Source organism: Miniopterus schreibersii, assembly GCF_964146895.1.
Source record: "Miniopterus schreibersii genome assembly, chromosome: 11".
Taxonomy (NCBI): domain Eukaryota; kingdom Metazoa; phylum Chordata; class Mammalia; order Chiroptera; family Miniopteridae; genus Miniopterus; species Miniopterus schreibersii.
The window spans coordinates 16,359,233-16,373,452 of NC_138111.1; the positions used below are offsets into that span (position 1 = coordinate 16,359,233).

Sequence of the window (14,220 nt, forward strand, 5' to 3'; positions counted from 1 at the left end):
CACACACTCCACACTGAAGCCCGACGGGATACGCTGCAGGGCTTTGCCAAGCTCTTCACGTGAAAAGGGCAGAGATCAGATTTTTTGGTTGTATAATAATTTTTTGAAATAAAATTGGATTTGACTTGATTCAAAATGTAGCATCCTGAAAAGAATGCTTAGCCTTTTTAAAAAAATGTTTTTATTTATTTTAGAGGGAAGGAGAGAGAGGGAGAGAGAAACATGGATGGGCTGCCTCGGGCATGCCCCCTACTGGGGATGGAGCTGGAACCGGGGCATGTGCCCTCCCGGTGCAAGGGAGGAAGCTCCACCGACTGAGCCACACTGGCCGGGGGAATGCTTAGCCTTGTAACTATGAAAAAACTCAGATGGGGGGTTTTAGTTTGTTTTTTGGGTTTTTCTTTTTGCTCAGTGCTATGTTTACTCTTTGATAGTAAGTTAAGGAAGTCATTTCTTAGCACTTAACTGGCTGTGTCCAAGTTACCCTGACATGTATATTTTAAAAAGAGAATACCGGGCCCCATTCTTAAGGCTTTCGAATCAGAATCTCTGGGGTGACTGTGACATATAACCAGGTTTATAAAATTTTGAGCTGTACGTTATCACTTAGTAAACTACTAAATTTAAAAAAAAATGTTTGCTTTCACATACAAAGATGCTACTTTAGTATTTTGCAGGATATGCATTCTAAATAGTAATTTTTTTTTCAGAAGTGGTGATACATTCACGCTGACTCAATGACAAAATTCCCACTAATCCTCTTTCTGAAACAGGCTCAACATTTTTTTAAGTAAAAAATTATTTACACACACACACAAAATAACAAAGCTGTATGTTGTAAAAAATAAAGAGCTAAGGACACAACTTCTTAAGTGTCTAACATACAAGGACTAACTCGGGTAAAGGGAAGGCCTATTAATCAATTACTGTTTCCCTAATATATAGTATCTCAGCAAAAATTAGCAATCTAGGAATCAGTGGTTTGTGTGCAGGAGACAGGACTAAGGCCCGTAGAGAGGCTAATAGGTAAGACTTTTTTCAAGTGAAGAAAATGGTTTTGTTCCCATATATTCTACCCAATATCTACCTTTAACACTGACCAAATTGTACTGAAACCAGCTTTACAGCTTCCTAGTTTCCAGAGATCAGATAAAAATCAGAGAAGGGGAAGGGCCCCACTCCTGCCGCACCCCTGAGATTTCCCAAAGGGTCAACTCTGAGTCCTGTCAAGTGTCAGCCATCATCCCAACTTGACTTTCAAAACAGTGTTTGGCTGAGCCGCCAAAAGGCATTGACCTTAACAGTGAAGATTACAAAGGTTAAGTGACTTTTTAAAGAGTAATAGTGACAATTAGCTTTCCTACTACAGTGAGCTGCTCTGCCAGGCTTGCTCTAAAGAGTTCCTTGTTTTCCCAAACATAGCATGGTTTCTTTAATGTTTTTATAATTTATGCTGCTTTGCAGGTTATGAGTGAATACAGTGAAAGGAAATGTTAATAAGCAATAATACAATTCCATAAAATAGAATTAAAAAGCTAATTTTAGCCTTTTTTTCCCTCAGGAGAAAACTTTGTAAAATACAGTACTAAAAATGTACTCTATGGGAAGGAAAAAAAGCTACACTAGGTTATAGTAAATTTTTTGAGAGGTATATGGTGTTACTATGAGGGAGTATGTATAGCTTGCCTTTATTTAAATTCAAGGTTTAAAGTTTTTATTTATATTGACTACACTTCTTAAACTTAATTTCAAAAAAGAACAAATACCTTCTGATTGGCCTTGGTGCAAATAAAACTCAATTCACATTATCAAAAAAATGCTCAGACTTTTATTACAAAACACATAACTTTTGCTTGTTTCTAATACTGAAAATTAGATTTTAACCAGGAATCTTGGTTTTTCAGCTATGACAATTACACCTCTGTGTCTTCGCAGCTTGACCAGACATTTATTTGCTAGGACTCCCTGTATCTGAATAGTTAAATCACTACAACTACACTACAACTGGTAAAACACTGATATTAAATTGTTTAAAGACTTTCTGAGCTGAGACAAAAAAAAAATTTTCAGATGTTTTATACTATCTAAAGGATTAGGCATAAACATATATGTTCAAAAATACACTGTTCATTAAAAATATAACACTTACCTCCTAAATCTGAAAGGGATATAAGCTACATAGTAAATTCCACTATAAATGGATACAGTATGAATACATAAGATCTAGAAATAAACCCCAGAATACTTCAGATGAGGTAGCCTCCATCCAATCTTTAGTAAGTTTGCTACACAAATAGCTAAACTGACGAATATTCCCTTTTTCCCCCCCAAATAGTGAGATGACTAAAGAACAAGAGAGGTGTAAAAAGACCACAAGTTGCGATTTAGCCCTTTAATATTTAAGAACTGAATATCTGAAACTGCAATGATCATGAACGCTTTTTCCTGCCTTATGAATAAAAAGTAATATTACTAAAAATATTAGATTTAGGTGTATACATAACATTAGAAAAACTTTCCTGCCCTAGCTGGTTTGGCTCAGTGGCTAGAGTGTGGGCCTGTGGACTGAGGGTCCCGGGTTTGATTCCAGCCAAGGGCACGTAGCTCAGCTGCAGGCTCGGCCCAGGTCGGGGCGCTTTCAGGAGGCAACCCGTCAGTGTCTTTCTGACATCAATGTTCCTCCCTCCCTCCCTCCCCCCTTCCCTCTCCACCCCCTCCACTCTCTCTGAAAAGCAGTGGGAAAAATATCCTCAGGTGAGGATTTATTAAGAAAAATTTCCTCGTTTATTCAGCCCTGTAGACATTACGAATGCAAAGTGTTTTTAAAAAAATATATATATATATATATATATATATATATTTTTTTTTTTTAATGTCTTCACTGATTTCAGGGAGAGGAAAGGAGACGGAAAGAGAGTTAGAAATATCAATGATGAGAGTCATTGATCGGCTGCCTCCTGCACACCCCCCACTGAGGATCGAGCCCGCAACCGGGGCATGTGCCCTGACCAGGAATCGAACCCTGATCTCCTGGATCCTAGGTCGATGCTCAACTGCTGAGCCATGCTGGCCGGGCAGGTATGCAAAGTTTTTACTATAGTAAACAACATAAAAATGGGAAAATATTTAATATATATTAATCAATTATATTGCATATTGAGTACAAATATCTTGAATTATTTATAAATAACTACACACCATGTTTATGGAAAAATCTCATGATGACATCTGTATTACAGTAGAATATACACTCTGAGACAAAATGGACTTAACCCCAAATGCCTAGAACATTCTCTGGCACAGAGGAGGCAATGAATGTATTTGTTAAGCCAAGGCACTTATCCTAGCGCAGCTTTTGAGTGAAATATAGATGCCAGGCAGGAAATGTTTTATAAGAAAACCACTCTGAATTCCAAGTTTTGACAATATTAAATACTTATCTATTTTTAAGAACTAGGTAGTTTATACAGTTTCTAAAATTTATTTGAAAAGCCCTTAATCTCTCTGACTTAGTAGTTTTATTACATGTATAGTGCTTCACCTTTCCATAATCGATCCTATTTTTGATCTTCAATTCTTTGTTAGAAGTCTATTTGGTTAAAAGAATTTCCTCTCAAGGAGAGCTACATCCCTGGCAGTAAAGGATTTAAACATGCACTGGACCTGTAACATTTTAAACCAATTCTATATTTGCAGAAGAGAAAAAATAACCATAAGTACTATAGCCTCACTCCGTTAAAAACTCTGATCATTAATCTAAGAATTCTTCATAGGCCAGAATTCACTGAAGTAAAGCCATCAGTCACGTTGGATGCAGATTAGTGAATTTTCCTGCTACTTCTGCCTCTCATCCCCAGTGCCTTTATGCTGATGCCAACTGAGTACTCAACTCGGTGAAAAGGGAAGTGTATCACTTTTTCATTCTTAAATTTTTTCCAAGGAATCATTTTTTATCAAAGAATACGTATCAGTATGATGTGGGTTTATAAGATATTTAAATCACAGAAATCTCTCAAGGCAATTAGTGCAGTAATAACCTCACTGAAATTTAAACCTAGAAATCCAGAACAAGTACCAGCAGTAAATCTTGCACACGTCCAAAATTAAATAAAATTTTAGAATTTCAACATATGTCCTATTTCCCCCCCAAATGGCCTATAAATGTACCAATTCAAATACCAGAGGAAAAAGCTATGTCCGGAATGAAAACATTTCCATACTTTTGTAAACAATGTTCGTATTTGACAGAATGCAAATACGTATTAAAGTGCACTGGGCCTGGCCGTCCCACGGATGCTCATTTCATGACTACAGGCCTCTTTGGCAACACAAAGGGCTCATCTGTTCACACTCGAATCTGTGTGATGTTTCAGTGGTTTAACTTCAGTCTTTTGCGGAACACTTGCCACTGTGTTTGGTTTTTTAAAAAGCAAATAAAATGCCATGTGATCAAACTGTTCCTTTAGATCGCAGGTATTTTGTGCTTTCCCTCTGCTTTCTAAATTTTCTTTTTACACAAGCTAATAGTACTTTTGCAATTAGAAAATAAAATTGTGATCTAAAACAGAATAAAAACAATCCCTTGCATATGCTGTTACTCATTTTATAAAAAGTATCAAAATAACTTTTTCTTAAATCAATTTAAATGCCTGATGACATAATTTAAGTGGAAAAAGAACAGAGTGAAAACTAGAGCTCTTGAGATAATCCCAAATTTTAATTAAAAAAAAAAGTTCAGGTCAAGTAATCAATTACTGATTCATCCCAAATGTTCATAATTAATGGCTACGTATGTTCCTGGAGTTATTTTTAACAACGCTTTCTACAATTAAAACCCACACTAACTTCTGCAACCATTTAAATTCCACGACTAGCATCTCACAAGAGCTGCAACATACAAATTCTATAATTAGGTTTTAAAAGAGGGTCAGTAGGAAAAGGGTAGCATGATGGTTTAAAATTGAAACGTGAGATTAAGTTTCACAAGGATAAATTCATATGATCCTTAGCTATGCTCTGAGATTTATTCATAATCAATGAAAATACTCTTTCATTTATAAAAATAAATTCTCCTTTGCCCTTACTTATATAACATGGGACTTGAAAAACTTCTACTTATCGCAAAGCTTATTTTACAATTAATTTTATTTATATAATTCTTCCTGAATTATAAAAGGCCAATTTTTGCATTTTTAGTTTGCAAAAGATCAAGTACAACTCAACCATAAAAAAAGATAAAATATTGCCATTTGCAACAACATGGATGGATCTTAAGAGCACTGTGTTAAGTGTCAGGATGCCTCTTTAACTATTTACGGGGGGGGGGGGGGGGGGGGCGGGAGGCAGAAGGGGAGGAGGAACGTCAATGTGAGACACATCCACTGGCTGCCTCCCGCACACGCCCTGGCGGGCTGAGGATCCAGGATTGAACTTGCAACCCATGTCCGTGCCCTTCGGTGCTCGAGCTGACGTTCTAACTGCTGAGCACGCAGGCCAGGGCTAGCCCATCTCAAATGAGGCCAACACTCTACTTACTTTGGGATAATCCAATTCAAAGAATGTTTCCAAGTTGTTGATGAGGTTGGGATCCACTCCTTTCAGTGGTTTCAGGAGAGACACGCCTGGGAGCTTGCTATACGGCTGTTTGTCTGTTGCCTTCTTGTTGAGGTGCAATCGGCTAAAAAAAGCAAACGATGTATACATTATTTCTGGAGAATATATTAGTGCCAAATCTATATACAGTATATAACAAGTTATCAAGAATTACTAAATTCTAAGAAATTCTAAGTTGAATTCTTTTTTAATGGACCTTTTTCTCAAGGGATATCTGAAAATGAAGGAACGTAGAACCAGGGAAGCTTCTAGTTTAGGAAAACCAGAACTAGGAAAAAGGAATATTCCAATAAAGGCTGGAACTGAAGACTGTTGTTCATTGTTGCACTCTCAGTGCCTAGAACTATGCCGGGCATAGAGTAGACATTCAATAAATACATGGTGAAAAAATGAACAACAGTTTAGCCCACACATTAACTGCCCTTCCGCCCACACTGCCATCAAACTGGCCCAAGAACTATAAAAACAGTGGAGGGAAAAAAATCCCTGTATGCACCAAAAGAATATGGAAAGGTAACCAGAAAAAGCTGGAGAATTTGCATAACAAACAGTCCAGATAAGGCCCGACTGAAAGAAGTACCAAGCTGCCAACGTGACAAGCAGGAAACCGGGATAAGTAGCAGAACTCCCAACATTCACAAGCTCCAAATGGCAGGGGTGGATCAGGGGGAAGTTGAGAGTAAGAAGAAAAAAAATCTCAATGATGAGAAAAATGTCTATTAATGACACTGGAAAATGTATCAGAGCCACCAATTTATAGATAAATTGGTCAAGGTTCTCAGCACTGGTCCACTTCAAGGGTGTTGCAGCACAGGGCTCCTAATGAGGGAAGTCGTGCCATTAGGAAAGAGAGACTGTGCCCCAGTTAATGCCAGGCTGTCACAATAAAGAAATAAGATGCCATTCAGCAGAATGGTGAAGTTTCTAAAGGAAGTCACCAAAGGCTGCCTCCCTCCTTCTCATAAGCAGGTCTCCAAGCTCTCCACAGAGACTAGAACAGTCAGGGGGCCATCTGCAAGCTATCTTAAGACATACATTCTTTTACATTTTAGTATCTCTGAAATCAATGGCATCTTACAATTGCTGGCAGCCAGATGGAAGCCCTAACTTTGTAGCATGAAAACCAACCAATGAGACCTCTAAAAGACCAAGAAAACACCAGCAGCATCAACGCATCTTAGGTTTGATGAAATACACTATTCATCTATGAATGACTCCTGGAAGTGCACCAGAGCAGCCGGCCACAGGCTAGTCCCCAGTAATTAAGGCAGAGATGTACCACAGTAAACAGCTAATGTTTCAGGTAAGGCCCTACAAACATCTTTAGAGAAAGAAAACAGGTGACCTACAATGGGAAAAAAATTAAACCAACAAGAAACTTAAAAGATGGTGTATAAATTTCACAGCCACAACTCCACATGCTAAAAACAACGGAGCAGCAGCTAAAGCAGTGCTGCCCAGTGTGGTCCAGCCCATGAGGTGCTGTGCACTGGTCTGCGATGAGAAGAAACCGAGAGAAAGCACTTAGAAACTTTTATAGCAATTTGACACTGCCAGGCCATCCAAACACAGGATCGATGATTGACTTTCATTGCAGTTTACCAAAGTATGACAGACGGGAAAAATTTAAAGGACTGATCCTTTGCCAGACAGGCTGGAAAATACTGATCTACAGAGTTGATCAAGAGGGCTGGACAGAGGTTAGACCGTGATCTAAAATGTATATAGCCACAGAAACGACCACTGTTCCATTTTTAACAAAACAGTAGACTAATGTCTAGAGAAACCCAGTGGGTACGGAACCTCTACATTGCTGGGGGGGGGGGGGCGAGTTAAAATATTAAGAAGTTCGTGTAAGTCTCCCTATCCTCCTGGCCCCCGCCTGCCTCGTTCCCAGCACTACCTCCCCCGCATTATTGGTGCCCTGCTTATCTTTTCAGAGGTTTTCTTAACACATATACAAGCCAAAACATATACATATATAAATCCTCATATAATATTTATACTTTTCTCCCCTCTTTTTAAATACAAGTGCACAGAAAGCATGTTTTTAAATACATGACTGAACCGTTAAGAAGGTCAAGGACAGCCTCCCAGAGGGAGAAGAGAAACCTCCACGTCCCCGAGCGCTGCAGCGGCTGCTTGCCCCGGGGCCACCCGTCAGTCCCTGATGCCGCGGAGATGGCGACACACCTGAGACAAGGATCACAGGAAATACGTTCAGAGAGGCCTGTGTAGATATGGACTCCCTGAAAGACAACGCAGAAAAATCCTGGCCCACGGAGAAAAGACATCCGGGGATGCCGCCTATCTTGAACTCAGCCTTGAGCTAAGGAGTCAAAGAAGCCTCTGGAGAGCACCTCCGCCCCGGGCTTGGAACCCAGCATGCAAACTACCTGTGCTGCTCGAACGAAACCCAAACGATGGAGTAAGAGAGGCCGTCATACGGGACGGCGACTGTCTGAAAAGAACCACAGGATGTCTAGAAGTGGAGACTATGATCACTGGCAGGAGAAACTCAACAGGTGAAAGAGAAGATTGCCATTTAAAAGGGAACTGGAATCTAGACTTGAAGAAACTGTCCAGAATGCAGCCCAGAGAGAAAGAGACACAGAGACACTGGAGCCACAGAAGCGCTGGAGGACCTTTATCCCTCGGTCCCACCGACGGTCACTGAGCGCGAGCACACGGTCTCGAAACCCGCCCGAGCGGCGACGGCCAACTAGAGAAGCCTCGCCCCTGGACACTGGTTGGCAAGGCTTTAGATGAAAATCACGGATAACTGACGGTGCTGAACAGTCGAGTGCGGATCCCGCTGCTCCTTGGTTCCCCCTCTTCGTGAAGACATTTTACTTCAAATGCCAATACAGATCTGCCTCCGGCCCCTTGAGGAGCTTCTCCCGCCAAGCTCCGTATGTTATCAAAGGCTCACCCACTCACTCTGGAGCCCTCTCCAGGGGTGTGGGGTAGAGAGCTGGTGACAGGCCCGTCTGCCTGGGAGCCCAAAAGTGGTCTGAGTGGCTGTCCTCCAAATGGGCCCGTTTTATGAGTGACTCTGACAGGGCCCTACAAGGTTTACTGCTTTTCAGGTCAGTTTTTAAGTATCTAGGGTCATGGTTTCTGCATTACCCGAATAGTGCGAACTTGAGCTTGGGGGGGGAGGGAGGGAGGGAGAGGAAGAGGGAGGGGGAGAGGGAGAAACATCTATGTGACAGAAACACATTGACTGGCTGCCTTCTGCACGAGCTCGGGGATCAAATCTGCCACCCTCAGGCTCGCTGGCCGCCGCTCTGACCACTGAGCAACACTGCCCAGGACAAGGGTAACCACTATCTTGACTTCTAACACCATAGACTAATTTTGCTGGTTTTAAATGTTTATCTAAATGGAATCCCATAGGATATACTTGTTTATGAGATTCACCTTTGTGGTTACACTTAGTTAGTTCATTCAGACTCATTACAGCACAGTATTCCTTATATTAATGTACCACACTTTACTTAGCTACTTTCCTTTGATGGACATTTGTGCTGTTTCCAGTGTGTGGCCATTACAAATAGTCTGCAGTCTTGTTTCTGCCCTTATATTAGTATCAAAGCCCTGGGCTCCCTGCTCCCCACCACCCAGAACTTCAACTTTTGGACAAGATGAAGATACAGGTGTTAGGGACAGAAATATTAATCTGTTAACCGTGATTGTTAGCTGTAGTTATAAGAAATATTAATCATACTCCGTTAACCGCGATTGCTCTATTCTGATTAGAGAAAGCACATTCTAATCTGGCTGAGAGTTGTGTGCCCCGGGACATGGGAGTTAACCTGGGAATGACAGTCATGGAAAGATTAACAACCTTGTTCCTGAGACAATGGAGTCCCAGAGGCCCCACCCTTCTGCAAACACCCAGCCTGCATTTCCTATAACCTGGAAACCATTATACCCACTCTTACTCCTTTTGCCCACTTCCCCATGAAATCTTTGTTCTTCTACCAATATAAGCAGTTGGCTTATGGGGGGAGGGGGGTTACAGCAGATTTTATGGGGATGACCCTCTTGCTCTCTCATACAGCCAGCATTATTGGAATAAAAGCTCGTATGTGATTTAGCCCTGTCTCTGCTTAATTGGGTGAAGTAGTGACAGGCAGCCCAGACCCACTGTGTCCGGTTTCACAGGGACTGTTTACTCTCACACCTGAAACTATTTTTTAAAATCAAACAAAATACAGGAAACAACGGTTTGTAAGATATTGGTTATCAGGTAAAGAGGGGCAGTGATTCCTAAGATTGGGAAAACAAATGAGGTGAGCCCTCCAATCACCCCTTCTTACTGCTTTGAGATAATTTCCAGGCCATGGGACAGGGAAGGGAAACCCACACAGAACCAGTAGACAACCCTGAATTGAAGAGATGGAGTTGAAAGTCCAGAAATATAAAAATATCCAGCAGCTGGCAAAGTTAAACACAGAGTGTCTGACATCTAATAAAAAAAATTACCAGGCATGCAAAGAATCAGGGAAATATAACTCATAATAATAAGAAAAATCAATAATTAGAAACGAACCCAGGACTCTCACTGGGATTAAAATTAGCAGGCAAGTCCAACTCACTGCTTCGCATTCCCTCTTTGTTTCTGGTACCTGGAGATTTTCCTTCCTTATTTTCAGGCCTTGCGTACGTGTGTGTGTGTGTGTGTGTGTGTGTGTGTGTGTGATTTTCCTTCCTTATTTTCAGGCCTTGCGTACGTGTGTGTGTGTGTGTGTGTGTGTGTGTGTGTGACCATTATAGCATTTTCATGTTTTACAGACTAAAAGTGGTTCTCACATGTGCACCAGCCACATCTTGCTTGGTAGCAATTTCCGTAGAAGCATCTACACATGCAGTGTGGTATAGACTCTAAAGAAACCAGGTGTGGACCACTTTGAGGCTGCAGAGAAGGAAGCATCTGTTTTCCCAGGAGGTGGTCCTTTGAGACTTCCTCACTCCACGGCTGGCACTCAGACTCCTGGCTCCCACTCCCAGCACTCCTGAAACAGAACCTGCATTTTAACAAGCCCCCGGGCGACTCACAGGCACATTTACGCTTGAGCAGCACAGCTTTAAGACTCTTCTCTTCCTCAACTTCGCTGCCAAGGCCTGTAGCTCATCCCATAGGCAAGAAATAACCACGAAAGACTGTCAGAAAGGAACAAGGGTCATTTTTGTATCTACAGAAGTGAATAAAGTAGAGGCAGGGGAGATGGAAGGCGAGGGAAAATATTAGAAAGGTCCAAAAGAAAAAGAGAGTTGCACAAACTAAGGAATGATCAGAAGGCAGCAACAGAAATGAAAAGAAAGAGTTAAGAATTCAGAATTCAAGGGCAATGAATTCTTGGCTGATGGGCAGTGAGGGGGCTGGAGGCTGAGGAGTGTACACGGATGACTCCCAGGTTCGGGTTTAGGTAACGAGTGTGCCTTTCATAAAATCTGGGCAGAACAAGAGATGGGAGACAGCGATAAGCATTATTCGGAACACACTAACTAAAGTTACTATTAAGACATCAAGTGGCAATGTCTCTTGCCCAGGAGACAATTATTATACAGGGTGCCCACAGGTAGAAATAATTTAATGGACAAGTTGCAGAGCCCACAGATGTGCACTTCTGTAAACATCCCAAATGATTCTGATGCAGGCTAGCAGAGACCACACCTAAAGACACACTACAGTGATTATACATTCTCCAGGGTCCAGCAAAAGAGTGATACATGGAATGTTCTCAATTTTTAAAAAAATGTTGAGTAAATGGAGAGTAACTAAACAAAGAGTTAGATATTTAGAGCTCAGAAGGTATGGTTAGTCTACAGAGATAGAAATCTGGGAGCCATCTACTTTGGGGAAACACAGAAGCTCTCCCAGGTATAACATGCTATTAGCAGGCGGCTACAAATCAGCATCACTAATATCACAGAAGCAGCGATGCCTGAAGGAGACTGAGAGTGAGTGAGTGACCGGAGAAGAGGAAAGATAGTCAGGAAGAAAGCAGAGTCGCAGGCCGGGTTATTTGGGTGGCTGTTTTTTTTTCTTTTTTAAATATATCTTTATTGATTTCAGAGAGAGGAAAGGAGAGGGAAAGGGAGAGAGAGAGATAGAAACATCAATGATGAGAGAGTCACTGATCGGCTGCAGCCTGCAACCCGGGCATGTGCCCTGACCGGGAATCGAACCCTGATCGCCTGGATCCTAGGTCGACGCTTAACCACTGAGCCATGCCCGGCCGGGCCTGTTTCCTTTTTGAAAGGGTTCAAGAAAGAATGACACTGAATGTCGAGACAGAAACTGAAATGTCCACCAGACCGTGTACTTGGAAACCTCAACACTTTGGGCAGGGCTAGGTAGGTAAAAGCGTGTTAAGTACATGAATGGGAGGTGAGATAACAGTAAGTAAACACTAGTTTCTCTTGAAACCTGACAGTGAGGAAAAGGGCCAAAGACTAACTAGACGGAGAAGGGGTTTTCAGTTTAATTTTTAATTATTTTTAACTTTTAATACTTGAGTATATATGGTAACGGGAAAGAGCTAGTCAAAGGGTAAAGAAAGAGATAATAAAAAATAATTAATGACATGTTAGGCTCCACAGTGTGTGAAGTAGGAGTTACGGTAATCCACCCAGCACAAGGGTAGCACGGGGAAGGGTTCGGAGAGGTCCTGCCAGTAAACAGCACCAGCTAAATACAGGAATGAAGTAGCGCCAGAGAGCACTGGGGGCTTAGCTGAGATCCCAGGCCATGCCTGTCCCGCAGGACTAATCCCCCGGGCTTGCGATCACCTTCCGCAGCACTGTGCGAGCTAAGCTGTGGATTACGAGATGGGTGCAGGATGAGCGGGCGGACCGACCTGGGGTGGGGCAAGGCACTGAAGTGATAAACTGTGTGTTCTGCGCTAGATGAAATAAAGAAGCCAAAAGGTGGAGGCCACGGTGGATAAACAGCTTAGGGCAGTTGTTCTCAACCTTGACTGCAAAAGAAAAATTACTTGGGGAGTCTAAAAAAAAAAGTTTCTGATGCCCAGACCAATTACATCAGAATCTCTAGGGCTGAGGCGCAGGCGGCAGTGCCCTCCCGGCCACCCCGGAAGAGCAGATTACCGAAGGCCTGCAGAGGGCCGCGGGGAAGGCCTGAGAGAGACCGGCGGCTGTGGGATGGACTGAAGACCCGAAGCCTGTGAAGAAGTAATACAGGAGCTGTGAGGATGGACAAGAGTACAGAATAGGGGCTCTCTCCACAGTTATCTAAATGTTGCCAGTAATCAGAAACTTAAGATTCATAGCAACCGTAAAGATTCCCAATCAGATACCCTATCCCTGTGGACCACTTCCAGGGTTACTTTTTCAGAGCCTGGGCTGCCGGCAGGCTGCCTAGATTTCTATACCAGCTTCACAGCTGTACTGTCCTTGGGCAAGTTACTTCTTTTTTAAAATATATATATTTTTATTGATTTCAGAGAGAGGAAGGGAGAGGGAGAGAGAGAGAAACATCAATGATGAGAGTCATTGATCGGCTGCCTCCTGCACACCCCCTACCGGGGATGGAGCCCGCAACCTGGGCATGTGCCCTGACCGGGAATCGAACCCCGATCTCCTGGATCCTAGGTCGATGCTCAACCACGCCCGGCCGGGTGCAAGTTACTTCTTTACCGCAAGTTTTTTTTAAAAAGATGGGTAACAATATTTACCTCATAAAATAGCTGTTAGAAAATAGATGACATTCAACTACAAAGTAAACATTCAATGATAGCTATTATTTGTAATTTAAAAAAAACTCTCTAATTTTGAGGACATTTTCCACCAAATGTAACTTCTCTAAATTACCACAGTTCTGATAAGAAATTTAGAGATGTTGACCATTAATGAGACTTACACCAAAATGGAAGAACTAGAAATTCATATATTTAAAGATTCATATATATTTAAATATTAAGTCATTATATTGGATTTTCAAAAGCAACAACACCACACACACATACACACACACCCCAAAAAACCAAAACCCATAAAACCAGATCTTGTGTGTTAAGAAACATTAAAGCAAGAAGGAGAAATCATCAAAAGCCCCAAATCAAGGTAAAAAACAGTCAAACCAGGGAGTAAAACACATTTAACGCAAAGTTTAAATACAGACAATAGTTAGGATAAAATTATAATTAAAGTCCAAATCACACCTAATATTTAGGAACCAATTTAAAGTTCTATAGACATCATCCAAAATGTAAAAACAATGCAAGTATGAGAATGAGGAACATTAAGTATCATAAATTATCATCCATTGAAGACAACCTGTTACTTTTTTTCTTTTCAGCTGAGCTCTCCTTTTTAAACTATGAGAGGGGCTCTCAGTTGGGCAGAGGCTCTGCATAGCCCTGGCTCCTCTTAATTCCTGCCTGCAGAGTCTGACTCGAAATGTCTGTTCTATAACCACAACAATCCCCCTTCCCGGGCTCTGTTGGGGGGGAGGCTGTCACCCCCAGAGCTGAGAGGCAAAGAGATAATTTTCACAGGTACAATGTATAAGGTACAGATAAACGTACAAAATAACAGGTACAATGTACAAAGTAACTACTGGTTACTTTGTAATCC

The 14,220-nt window shown here is 41.7% G+C and overlaps 1 protein-coding gene across 1 annotated transcript in view; it reads right to left on the reverse strand.

Moving 5' to 3' along the window:
* UGCG (UDP-glucose ceramide glucosyltransferase) overlaps positions 1–14,220 on the reverse strand; it is a 34,590-nt gene that overhangs the window by 9,989 nt on the left and 10,381 nt on the right. The window contains exon 2 of the mRNA XM_081152299.1: positions 5,536–5,677. Coding sequence (XP_081008425.1) covers positions 5,536–5,677 — 142 coding nt within the window. The remainder of the gene's footprint in view (positions 1–5,535; positions 5,678–14,220) is intronic.